General features: G+C 31.6%; 1 protein-coding gene and 1 long non-coding RNA gene across 2 annotated transcripts in view; both read left to right on the top strand.

The window, feature by feature from the left end:
* Window positions 1-1,321, top strand: part of LOC107449499 (rhoGEF domain-containing protein gxcJ) — a gene marked incomplete in the record, with an annotated part of 107,274 nt that extends 105,953 nt beyond the window's left edge. Inside the window, 1 exon segment of the mRNA XM_071188164.1 lies at window positions 1,028-1,321. Within this exon segment, the coding sequence (XP_071044265.1) occupies window positions 1,028-1,156 (129 nt within the window).
* The window catches only part of LOC139427221 (uncharacterized), a 423,254-nt gene that overhangs the window by 69,960 nt on the left and 339,349 nt on the right, over window positions 1-13,945 (top strand). The window lies entirely within an intron of this gene.

A 13,945-nucleotide genomic window follows, 5' to 3' on the forward strand; every position in this document is an offset into this window, starting at 1 on the left:
ATATATATATGGCTTTATATATTATCTTTCTATATATATTATATATATATATATAAATGGCTTTACACCAAAGTGGTGTTGCACTACAAGAATGTACACTACTTGGTGTCAAGTAGCCGCCATTTTTATAATTCAGTAACACTAAAATTTATAATATATGATGCACATAAAGAGTCTATAAAGTGACGATACAATATAAAGTAAGAATTTAGGATGCAATATTTCTTAAAATAAAATTAGTTTGTAAATCACGCACATCACAGAGAGTTTTTTATATTCTGTTTTTATCCTTTTTCTCTCTCGGCTACTGTGGTTTCTTTAATTTTGTTTCTCCCCTTTATTTTTCGATTTCCCGTAGGCAAATTTATGTTTTATATTTCAAATTACTTTTGCTTCTTCTCCTTCACGTCTAACAAGTCCTGAAAGTGGGAGCCTACTTTTGAGCTCTTGTCGAAAGATTATGTTGAAACAGGTCGACTGCTATTTGCAATTTATATATTATAAAGTGAAAGCATTGTTATTCAAGTAATATCAGTGAAATAAGTAATGGTCTTTTGCTTTAGATATATGCAACCAAGATGAATGCCACAATTTCTCAGGTGTACTACGCATTAAATGTATTCATTAAAATATTAGACATGTAAAGGTAATATAGGCAAGTCTTAAATCCTCCTGTAAAAACTAAACGGGTAGAAAAACAACGCCAATAACTCGTTATCAAAATGGTGGACTACCACAGACTTCCCCAAATCTCAAACGTGGGGGTTTAGTAAAAGAGCGTGGCATCCAGGTCCAAAGATATATCACAGATATATAAATTTATATCACAGATACTATCACCAGCTTTGATAGCTGTGTTTAAGTAAGCTTATATCGAACCTCTGATTGCATATACATTTTTAATGATTAGAATAATAATACATTGACCTGTGAAATTGGGGCATTTATTTCGATTTTTAATTTTTATATATAACCTTTAATTTTGAGTGGGAAAAAAAAGAAAACTGATAGTAACTTTATTTTTTAGGGTGAAACAAAGAAAGATACTAAAGAATGGCTACGAATGTTAAGATATCATGCAAAAGATTTAGGTTCGTGGAGAAAACGAAGAAATGCTTTAGCTAATATCATGATTAATGGTATGATTCGTCAGTGAAGTTCCTGATTTCATTTTCTGTGATGTTCACGATTTTAGAGATGATCTTGGATCTAGTCTTTTATAAAAAGAGCGCTTCAATGTATTTTATATTTACATGATTATTCTATATTAAATGTTTTGTATATGATGAAACATTAAAAGAATTAAAGCCCACTTATTTTATGACCGATAGAATTTCTTACAAAAAAAAAAGAATAAAAGAAGATTGGAAAAGATTGTGTTATATATCCTAATCATACCATCAAAATAACAGTAAGATTATCATTTTTAGAAGCCAATTTCCGAAATAACACTTTTTTTCCTTTGGAAGCTTGGTTTAAATTAAGCGCAAGCAAATTCAAAAAATGTATGCTGCCTTGAAACGACTAAGATTTTTTTCAAATAAAGAACAACAAAAGCCTCTAAATTATTTAATAATTTCAATAAATCATTAAAATAATATCATAATATTTGAATTGTAACCAAGGTAAAGGAAAATTTCCTAAAACGTCTACAAAATAAATTTTGAAGTTAAAATTTAAACCCATGTTTAGTTTAGTTCATAGGTGGATTGGGGTTAATAACCCAAACCAATATCTAGTTTAGTATCCAATATTTAAAGTTTGCCCCATCCCACCAGGTAAGCTATGAATAGTTTCTAAAATTTTCTGAAGGAGAGAAATGACTAGTGAGCTATTGTTTTCCATGTATTTTTTTTTTCTTCACTGAATGAAATAAAACTTAAATTTATAGAGTGAAGTTATAATAGTTTTATGCATAAATGGGCATTCCTAAAAAATTATAACCTTTATGTATAAAACACTCGTAACTTCTTAATTTTTATAAACTATGCCTTGGTCCCATTTGATTCAGTAGAAAAATATCTCATTTGTCTAGATAGCAATATCACGCAAGTTAGCAGGCGTCCCAAAAAACAACAATTTGAAAAATCAAAGGAAATAGAAATGCGTTGCTTTCTCCCAGAATTTCAAAACTATTTGTACTATCAAGCTTGGTTCTTATCTAGTTCAATACACCTAACAAAAGTGACGGTAAAACTAATCATGAAGGTAAAACTAATCACGTGCTATAAAACATAAAGGCAGAACGTATAAACTAATGAAAGCAAGCTAAATACTTACAAAACATTCGTTATAAATGAAGGTTAGCATGATAAACTTTGAGACAAGGCTTAAAGTGACGTCCTACCTTCGTTGTTTTTTTCTTATTTTATTTTTTTTTTCCTTTTTTTTGCAACGAAAAAGCACGCTTTAAAAAACGAGCAAAATATTGCAAAACATGCCTGAATATTTCTCAGAAACGTGGACATCTAAATTAAAATTCGGATCTGAACTGAAAATTAAGCCTCTCAGAAAAACCGATGTGAAACCATGAACTAAAAAAGAGCGGGTTGCACAGTTAAATTGATTGGAAAAACGCACGGATTGTGCATATTTTGCTACTTCCACATTGCCTGTGGAAATAGCGGCATATGCAACAAGGGCTAAAACTTATAACAGAACAATTTTATTACAGATTTGAAATAATTTGCGATCCAGAAATGTCTTAATATATCTTATTTTAGAAAAAAATATCTAAGGTTAGAAAAAAGAAGAATTTTTGTGAGATGATGACTTAAAAATTAGCATGGCTTTGGAATCTTTTTACAATTTTCTGTTTTTAGTATTTGCTGTTTAACAAAAGGCATGTTGGGGCATTTTATTGGTAACAAATTATACTACAATAATATTTCATAAATTGAGTTAAAGTTGAGAAATAATTATAAAAACTTTTTTAAGTAAATGTTTTCAACATCATCTTTTAAAAATAGTTTTTTTAAGTTAACGGCGGATTAAGTTTGAACGCCAAAATAAAATTGCAGTTCTAAATTGCTCATTTAAAAAACATAGCAAACTGTAAGTTTTTTGAGTAGCACTAACGTGTATTTATTTTTTCTTATTTCAAACAAATAAGGAGAGAATAAGTTATTTGTTTGTTCATTTCTCTAGAAAAAAGATGCTTGACAGCATTTAAAATGAATGTTTAGTTTAAGGAATAACCTACGAAACCAAAGTACTAATAAAAATAAAACAAAATAGATTTTTACACGATCAGGAAAAAAATCTACTTGGTAACATAAAGAATGAGAATTTGAAAATTTAATTAATTAATTGCTTGAATAGATCTGCTAAACACGCATGGCCAGATAATTAAATATTTAATTTTAAAATTAAAATGCTTATGACTCTATATCAGATATTAAGATATTTTAAGACGTTTATACATTTTGGCTGCATATTCAACAGCTCTGTTCGGCAACTCTATGCTCTTTGTAGTGATCTAAAACATTACAACACAATTTCAGATAATCATTGTTGATGTTACTAGAATTTGATTCAAAAAGATATAAAGATAGATTTTACAAAACTAGTATCTTCGTTTTAGCTTTTATGGTTTAGTTATTAAAATATATATTGAACAATGGATAAATTATTCCAAATAAACGCAAGCCTATACCCATTACTGAAATTGAATCAACTGTAGAATAACTCAACTAAAAGGAGAAAAGATGCACAACCACATTCAATCCTAAACATCTTTTTACTAAAATCAGTAAAATTTAGCAGATGACTTAAAAAGGAGCCTGGTGTTTGTTAATCAAAGAAAAAAATATTTGTAATTGACTATTAATGAAAAATCATGAATGAAATTTTACGCAACTTTGCTCAAGTCATGTTCCTTGTAAGCTAAAGACATTTAGGTATTAATCTCCCCATTTACATATTTGATTCGTTGTCGACAAATTATTTTTTAGAAATAACTGATTTTAGTTTTTCTCGGCTTTTACTAAATAAAAAAAAGTGAAACTTTACATTTTTCCATAGAAAAGTTCATTAATATGGTATAAAAAATTTATGCCTCATAATTCAAACTGCCTCCGTCCACTATTTAATCAGATAATAATAAATAATTATTAAAAATTATCTTTGGGTAAACGAGTTACATCAGTGGGTGCGAATTTTTTTAATTGCTTAATTAGTTCTTAAGATATGAGTAAAAACACTATAAGTGTCATTTAAGGGGTTTCCAGATTTCGGTTATAGAACAGTCAAATTAGCACCGTCAAAAATGCCGTTCTTCGAACTAATTTCCAGAAATTATCTTATTTCACTTTAAGCATACCAAACTAGAATAATACGAATTTGCAACGGTTTCTGATGTGAGTTAAATTTTTGGGAGTCAAAAAACTGTAAAACTTTTCGTCACTTTTTAGTTTTTGCCTAATATTATTTACGACTTACGACAAAAATTAAAATCAATAAATTCCTCATCGAATTACTTAAACATTAATTTTGGTTTAGCAGTTTAGTCAGGAACAGTTACAAAACATGAGCAAAATGTTTCGCTTTGGTTGAAAAAATCATTACGCTTATTTTAAAATGCCTGTAACCTAAAAATGTCTTTCCAAATAAAAACATATATTACGAAAATTAAACATTATCTAAATTTGCTTTCAGGGTGCATATAATTTTAATATTTAACTCATTTCTATGTATAGGTACTCGCAAATAAATAATAAAACGTGGCTATAATTTCTATGAATAGAGTTTTCACTATAAATGTAAACAACAAATATCGAACTCTTGACCTGCTCTACTTCCTGCTAGACAGTATACAGCTGCTTACTACCGCTTATTCTGCGAGGCGATATTTGAAAACAGATAATTTTGTGCTTAATAAATAAAAAAATTATGTAATTTCTGTGCTCAAATCTGCTGTATTTCATCGGCTGTATTCAATGATATTAAGTAACTCTGGGGATTTTGAAGTGAAAATTTTTTAATTATTTATAGATGTATTATTTAAAAAGGAGACATGTTTGCTAGATTTAGAGAGAACTCATTTTATTGGCAGTCCCGATTTGGCCTTATTTATTACTGTTTGTTTTTATTAAAATCGTGTTTTAAAATGATTCTTTTTTTTTTTTTTTTTTTTTTTTTTTTTTTTTTTTTTTTTTTTTTTACTTTGACTGCCAATAAAAAATCTGTATTATTTTCAAATAAACATAAATTTGCAATTTATCAAATGTTTAAGTTGAAATGATTTTGCACTATTGATGATTTTCCACAAAATATCTATCTGAAATAGATTTGGCATTTCGTCCAAAAGAAGCCAATTTTTTCCAGGACAGAAGAAAAAACAGGAAAAAAAACTGGAAAAAACTTGATAAAATCGATGAAATTGAAAATTACCAAAGAAGTTGTTTAAAAAATGTAGTAAAGTATTACAAGAATAACTCAAATCTGAGTTTACGACTATTAATGGTCAACTCCGCAGTTTTGTAATTCTGAACCAAACCCAGAAGACTAGGGATCTTTTGGATTAAGCATTTGGGCAAACTAGACTTCGTGGAGGACTTTTTTAATGGAATGCACCCCCATTTCCGTAACATGGAGAGAGAAACAACGAAAACCACCCACAGATCAGAAAAAAATATACTTATTCACGAATGGTTGGAAAAATTTAAGGGTAACTAATATAATAGCTGAAATGTGCAATATTAATGATTTAAATATTTAAAAAAAAATCTTTAACTGATAAATAAGACATTGGTTAATAGTATAGAAGTTAAAAAGTGTACATATTAATATACATAATAAAACAGATGCTAAAAAATGTAAATGATAAAACGTATAAATGTTAAAAATTATATATATATGCTTATAGCCTAGAAAGAATTGCCAGAAGTAAATGAATTTTTTCATACTTAACAGGGTACCCACAAACTAGGAAAAAATTTTAAGTGGCTACAAAAGTGAGATATATCTAGATGTTTTAAGCTATCAATAAACATTTAATTTGAAATAAATATACATTGGTGCAAAAAATAACTCAGGAATAATTTCCTTATTCACAAATGAAAGATAACTTTAAGCATTTTTCAGTAGTCTTGAAAAATATTAGCAACCACTCGTTTATTTTCTCCAGATTGCGAGAACCCTGCTTAAGGAGCCTTGCCATAAGTGGCAACATATGGAAAAATATCATGAATGTACCACTGGGCTGTGATGGCCCCGTGGATCAATATTTGGCGTGTGACGTATGCGATGCACCTTATACTAGCTGTTGAAGCGTGGTGCTGCTGTAGGAGGGATTGACATCCAAACTCCATTTAGAGTAATGTCGCCCTCTACGGGATTGTTTTGTAAATGAATGGAACTAGGTCGCCTTCAATAATGAATCCAGATTTATTTGGGCAATGATCTTGTACAAGTATGGAGGCCGCTTCCTCAATCCTGCCTACAATATACAATAGCACACCGCATCCAGAATTAGAGTGATTTTATTGGGTGCCATCGGATACGGCACGCGATCAACCCTAATATTGATCCACGGGTCCATGGTAGCCCACAGATTAGTTCGTGACACTCTCCAGCCACGTGTGCTGCCACTAATGTCAGAGCTCCCAGGAGCCATTTTTCTACCAGATAATAATCGCCTACACGCAGCAAGGGTGTCACTTCCCCCCATTGCTGCCTTTCTTTGACCTGCTTGATCTCTAGATTTGTCCTCGAACTGGGGTATTTGAGATCACTTGAGACGCAGCCACCAAACTTAGCTGATTTCGCGGTGTTTTTACAGCAACTCTGGAACGAGATGCCACTGGACATCATAAAGGACTTGTATGCCTCAATGCCTGAACGAACCGTATCGCATCCTGCATTCTCGAAAGTGGTCCAAGATGCACAAAAACCTCCATTCATTTGTATTTTTTCTCACAATAAATGATCAATCACTTACTTCAATAACTTATTTATTGATTTTTCAATAACTTTATGATATCAACGATGTACTTACGTATGTAAAATTTCGATTCTTTCTGACAACTCTTTCTAGGTGTGCTAGTTTTTATGGCAATAGGTGTAAAAATAGATGTTAAAAGATAATAATAATAATGATAATATATATATATATATACACCGTTGAGCCATTACATTATGACCACTCTCCATCTATAACAATGGACTAGCCCAGGTTTTNTTATATCTCCCCTTAATCTATAATATTTATTATAATATAATAAAGTGCCATTAAATTGACAAGTATTAATATTAAAAAAATTAAAAATGCTTGACGCGAAATAAATTAATAAATAGTTTAAATTACGCTTTAAAACTTTTATAAAAAAAAGCCCTTTTAATAATAAAAATAGGTACAATTATAAATAACCGATTCAAAAATCCGATTAACTAACTCTTTTAAATCGATCCATAGTAGCTAATGATGCCCATTTCTGCAAGGCTGATGGGGAGATACCCAATGTAGAAAACATCATCCATGGAGTAAATTAATTTCGTAATAATGATAATAATGAAAAAAAAAAGAGAGAGAGTAATGCACACTTTTCCTTGCATCAGGATACAGCACGCATTGCATAAAATTATTAGTTTTCTTTTTTATAAGAGTGAATAATAGTTTAAAAATGGAGAAATTGTAGCTCATATACTGTGTATATAAGTAACCCCTTATCTCCCTTTGATATTAACCTATAATTGTCAATATCGACCAGATGATTTAATATAATATACTATAATACAAAACTAAAAGAAATAATTATAGACAAATTAGGGGACCCACGAAGGGACAAAATATGGTTCCATTGGAAAAGCGCGGGAAAATACTTAACGGTTAATATGAGTGGTAAAGCTGTCTGTGGCAAGGCCGTTATTGTTACGTGATAGGAAGCAATAAATTAGTAGACCCAAAGGTTCGGTGTTTGAACCCTGTTAAAGGTCAATATTTTAAAAATTATATTTCCTATTTTTTCAATATTGTAACGTAAATAAAAAATTCCTTTTCCTTAAATTATTATTTTTCTTTTAATAAGAGTGAATAATAGCTTAAAGGAAATATTGCAGCTCTTATACTATGCATATAACTGACCCCATATCTCCCCATAATATTAACCTATCATTTTCAAAGCCAACTATATATTATATTATAGTATACTACCGTACCAAAGGAAATAATTATAGACAAATTAAAGGGCCCATGACGGGGCGAAATATGGTTCCATTGAAAAAGTGCTGGAAAGTAATTAAAGGTTAATATAAGTGGCAAAGCCGTTTTTGACATGCGAATCACTAAACCCGAGGGTCCGGTGTTCAACCCCCGTCAATGCACAATATTGTAAAATTACATTTCATGAAAATAAATGTTTTTTCTATTTATTTTACAATATTGTAATGTAAATAAAATATTATTTTACTAAATTATTATTTTTCTTTTTTTTAAGAGCGAATTAAAGCATAAAAATGGAGAAATTCTTGCTTATATACAGTACATATAAATGGCCCCTATCTCCTTTTTCTTGTACCTGCTGGCCTGGCACTGAAAACTTTTTTGGTTGTCCTGCTATCCTCCATTCTTATAATGTGGCCTGCCCATTTAATCCTTTGAATTTTGATAAATTTAATGATGTCAGGTTCTTTATATGCCTTGTAAAGGTCCGTGTTTGATCTTCTAAACCAGGTACCGTTTTTATTTATTCCTCCAAAAATGCTTCGCAGTATTTTTCTCTCAAATCTAGCTATCATATTTTTATCTCCACGGGTTATTGTCCATGTCTCACATGCGTATGTAAGGACTGATCGTATAAGACATTTATATAGTAACACTTTTGTTTTTCTTTTTATTATGCTTGACTTAAGGTATTTTCTTAGACCATAAAAACACTTATTGGCCATCGTGATTCTCGTGTAGTGTCGTTTTTGTTGTTAATCTTAGATCCCAAATAGGTGAAGCTATCAACGGCTTCGAATTTGCACGCTCCAATTTCAAACTGTGTTTCTTCATCGCCAGCTTTTGTGCAGGGCATATATTTAGTTTTATTTTCATTGATTCTTAATCCCATCTTAATGGCTTCCTTCTCCAGACATAAAAAGGATTGTGTTATCGCTATCTGCGTTCTAGCGATAGTATCTAAATCATCAGCAAAAGCCAATATTTGAACTGATTTGTTGAAGATGATGTTTGGGTCCTCGGGTGATGATGTTTGTAGTACTATTCTCCTTTACTATTTTTTCTAATGCTAGATTAAGGAGGAGACATGCCAATGCATCTCCCTGTCGTACACCATTTTTAACTTCTATTGGGTAGGAAAGACTATTCTGTATCTTGATCATGATTTTGGTTTCACTTAGTGTCAAGCTAATCAGCTTCACTAGTTTCTCCGGTATATTAAATTCTCTTAAGGCTGATATTAGAGTTCTGCGGCTAACACTATCGTAGGTTGTTTTGAAATCAATAAACAGATGGTGCGCGTCAATACCAAATTCTATTGTTTTCTCCAAAATTCGCCGGATGCTAAAAATTTGCTCTGAGGTGGATCACCCCTTCCTGAATCCGGTCTGATACTCTTCAATTATATTTTCGACAAGTGGGGAGAGTCTTTTGAAATGGATGTTAGAAAATACTTTATACCTTGTACAGAGTAAGCTAATTCCTCTGTAGTTTGAGCAATCCAGTATATCTCCTTTCTTATGTATCGCACAGGTCATGCTGGTTTTCCACTCTTCAGGGATTAATTCTTACTCCCATATAGCTCGTACCAGATCATATATTCTCTTCGTGACGCATGTTCCCCCATTTTTTAGAAATTCTGATGGGATGTCATCGGAGCCTGGTGCTTTATTGTCCTTTAGCTTTTTCATTCCGTCATCGACTTCTTCTAATGTTGGTGGTTCCCCAATATGTTGGTTATAAATTCCAATGTCTTCTGTAGGTGGTTCATGTTCATCGCTAACTCCATTCAGTAGTTCATAAAAATGCTCATTCCATCTCTCCAATACTTGCAAATTGTTAGTCAAGATTGCTCCATTCTTGTCACGACATGAGGTAGTTCTAGATTTGAATTCCTTTCGTCCTAGGTTTATTTCCCGAAAGAAAGCTCTGCTTTCATTAGATCCCCTTAAATGTTCAACATTTTTTAAAAGATCCTCGAGAAATGCATTCTTCTTTGTTTTATGAATTCTCTTCTCCTCCTTTCTTGCCTCTTTGTATTTGATCTCAGCATTTCTAGAATGTCTCTTATTCAGCACCTTTTTATATGCTTCATTCTTTTTTTCTGCTGCCATGTAGCATTCACTATCAAACCAATCTTTCCTTTTAGTTTTCTTAACTTTTCCAACAACTTCGTTACCAGTCTTAACGATTTTTTCCTTCAAAGAGTTCCATTTAGCGTTTATGCTATCTTCCTCCCTATGGTTATCCTTAGATTCTTTAAGGCTACTGTCAATTTGATTCTGGAATTTGAGCTTAATTGCCTCATCTTTTAGTTGCTTGCAGTCAAACTTTTCCAAACATTTTCCTCGAATCCTTCGAAAGTTGGAGATTCTAGCTCGTAGTTTTGCTATTATTAAGAAGTGGTCTGAATCTAAGTTGACACCTCGGTAGGTTCTTACGTCCTCTATATCCAATTTATGCCTGGAATCACTCAAAAAATGGTCGATTTGATTGAATGTGATCCTATCAGGAGATCGCCAGGTCATTTTATGTATCTTCTTATGATGGAACATCGTGCTTGGTATGATCATATTCCGGTCTGCAGCAAAGTCAATAAGTCGCTTTCCATTGTCGCTTGAAGTGTCGTGGAGACTAAATTTGCCAATTATTGATCTAAATTCCTTTCCCTTGCCAATTTTTGCATTTGCACCCCCTAGTAACACTTTGGCATCATTTTTTGGGCAGGATGCATATAAATTGAGCATAAAAATATAAAAATTGAGAAATTGTTGCTTATATACAGTACATGTAAATGGCCCCTATCTCCCTTTAAAGTTAACCTATAATTTTTCAAACTCTACCGGATATCATATTATAATATACTTTAATACCGTACCAAAGGAAATAATTATAAACAAATCCGGGGGCCCAAGAGGGGGCAAAATATGGTTTTATTGGAAAAGTACTGGAAAGTATTAAAGGTAACTATAAGTGGCACAGCTATGTATGGTGTGGCCATTTGTGTCACGTGATAAAAAGCACCAAATTAGTGAACCCAGGAGTAGGGGGTTAGAACCCGATTGAAGATCAATATTTGAAAGATTATATTTCATAATTTTTTTTCAATATAGTAACATAAATGAAATAATCCTTTTCTTTAAATTATTATTTTTCTTTTTCATAATAGCGAATAATAGCTTAGAAATGGAGAAGTTGTAGCTCTTATACTATGTATATAAATAACCCCTTATATCCCCTTGATATTTGCTCATAATTTTCAATCTCAACCTGATATTATATTATAATATACTATTGCACCAAACGAAATAATTATAGACAAATTAAGGGGCCCATGAGGAGGCAAAATATGGTTCCAATGGAAATGCTCGGGAAAGTACTTAATAGAAGTTGCAGAACCGTGCTTGACGTGTCACGTTATAGGAAGCAGCGAATCGCTAGACCCGAGGGTCCGGTGTTCAAACCCCGTTATTGTTCAAAACTGTAAAATTATATTTCATAAAAATAAATGCTTTTTTCTTGATTTTACATTATTGTAATCTAAATAGAATATTATTTTCCTAATAAATGGCCCCATATCTTCTTTTAATATTCACCTATAATTCTGAAATCGACCAGATATTACATTATAATATACTACACTACCGTACCAAAGGAAATAATTACGGACAAATTAGGGTGCCCTCGATGGGGTACAACATAGTTCCATTGAAAAGTGGCCGGGAAAGTACTTAAAGTTCAATATAAGTGGCGAAGCCGGGTGAGGGGTTGTAAATAATTATTACATATGTAATTATTACATATGTATGCTTTTATTACGTGATAAGAAGCATCAAATCGGGTGACCTGAGTTTCACGGGCTTAAGCCCCGTTAATGGTCAATATTTTAAAATTATATTTCATAAAAATAAGTGCTTTTTTAATTCTTTTTGCAATATTGTAAAGTAAATAAAATATTGTTTTCTTTTAGGAATTATTTTTTTTATAATGCCGAATAATAGCATAAAAATGGAGCTCATATACTATGCATACAAATCACCCCATATCTCCATTTAATATTAATCTATAATTTTCAATCTTGACCAGATATTTTATTATAATATATTATACTACAGTGCCGAAGAAAATAATTATTGACAAATTAAGGGACCCACGAAGGGACAAAATATGAATCTATTAGAAAAGCGAGGGAAGGTACTTAAAGGTTAATATAAAATAAGGTAGAACATGGAACACCTCACGTTAATAAAAAAAACTTTCTAAGTTAATCAAGAAATACCCTTGAAGTTGATTTATAATAACCAAAAGAGTAAAATGTAACACCTTCGGTAGATAAATAAATACCTCAGCAGCTATATAAAACCACACTTGAGGTTGAAAAATGACCTAAAGTAGAACAACGAACACCTCCCGTTCATAAAAATCATCCTATCTAACCGTCGAAAAATACACTTAAGCTTGATCTATAATAACTTGATGTGTAAAATGACACACCTTAAGTTGATAAAAACTATTTCTAGATGCATAAAAATGTATACTTAAGGTTAAAATATAGGTAGAGCATGAAACACCTCACGTTAGTAAAAAATTGCCTTTACCACTGTCAGAAAATGCACTTTAGGTAGATCCATAATAACCTAAAGTGTTAAATGAAACACCTTAGGTTGTTGAATAAATACTTCCACAGTTGTAAAAAAATATACTTCTGGTTGATAAGTAAGTGCCTAAGGTTGAAAACGAGACATCTTAAAGTAGTAAATACCTACCTCTCCACAAATGAAAAATGAAACACATCAAGTTGATGCACATATACCTCTGGAGGTATATTTAAGTTATATTCGAAGTAAATTTTGAGATGTTCATCTAACGACGTATTTAAATAACAACCCCATTTATACCTTTGAAAAATTTCTTATTTATAGCTCAAAAATACCTCAATTTTTTTGAAAGGGTATCGTGATCTGTGAAGTCAACTAAATTCGCTAAGACGCAGCATGCTTGTAGAGTTCTCCGAATTTGTTGTTTGTTTCATTGAAATTCAAATGTAAACGATGCATTATATTGTAAATACTACGTCTATTGGCGATCGCAACACTCGAATACGCCATCTGGGGAGAGACCAGTTTCATGCCTTTAGCCCTTCTCCCTTCCCTCTCCTCCTCTTTTCAGTTGTATAGGAATGTACTGCGATATTTTCCCTTTTCTTAATGGATGGTGTTTTCAATAGAAATGTAAACAATAACAATCTCGAGCTCGGGACCTACTCTAGTTCCGGTTAAAAAGTTTGCAGCTGCTTACTACGTGTTATTCTGATAGGCGATATTTTCAAACGGATAATTTTGTTTTCAATAAAAAAAAATAAACTAGATAATTTCTGAGCTCAAATCTGCCGTATTTCATAAGATATTAATGTTATTATGTAATTCTGGGGAGTTTGGAGTGAAAATTTGTTTCAGTTATTTTGTTATTTATTATTAAAAAAGGTGACATGGTTGCTAAATTTTGAATAACTCGCTTTTTTTGGCAGTCTTGATTTGGCCTCTTTCCATTTGTTTATTACTGTTTGTTCGTGTTGCAAGCTGTGCACCATCTTACGTTAGTGTTAACAATATTTAAACAGATTATAATTGCAGAGTCCAGTGTTTTCACTACAGCGCGAGAACGCGAGAATCTCGCATATTTTTTCTTTTTCTCGCATTAAAAAATGATTACCGCGAGAAATTCGCGCAGTCTATAAATCAATTTCAAAATTCGCGAATTTCTCGCATTTTGGAAAAAGCTTCG

Source organism: Parasteatoda tepidariorum, chromosome X2 (assembly GCF_043381705.1).
Source record: "Parasteatoda tepidariorum isolate YZ-2023 chromosome X2, CAS_Ptep_4.0, whole genome shotgun sequence".
Classification (NCBI taxonomy): domain Eukaryota; kingdom Metazoa; phylum Arthropoda; class Arachnida; order Araneae; family Theridiidae; genus Parasteatoda; species Parasteatoda tepidariorum.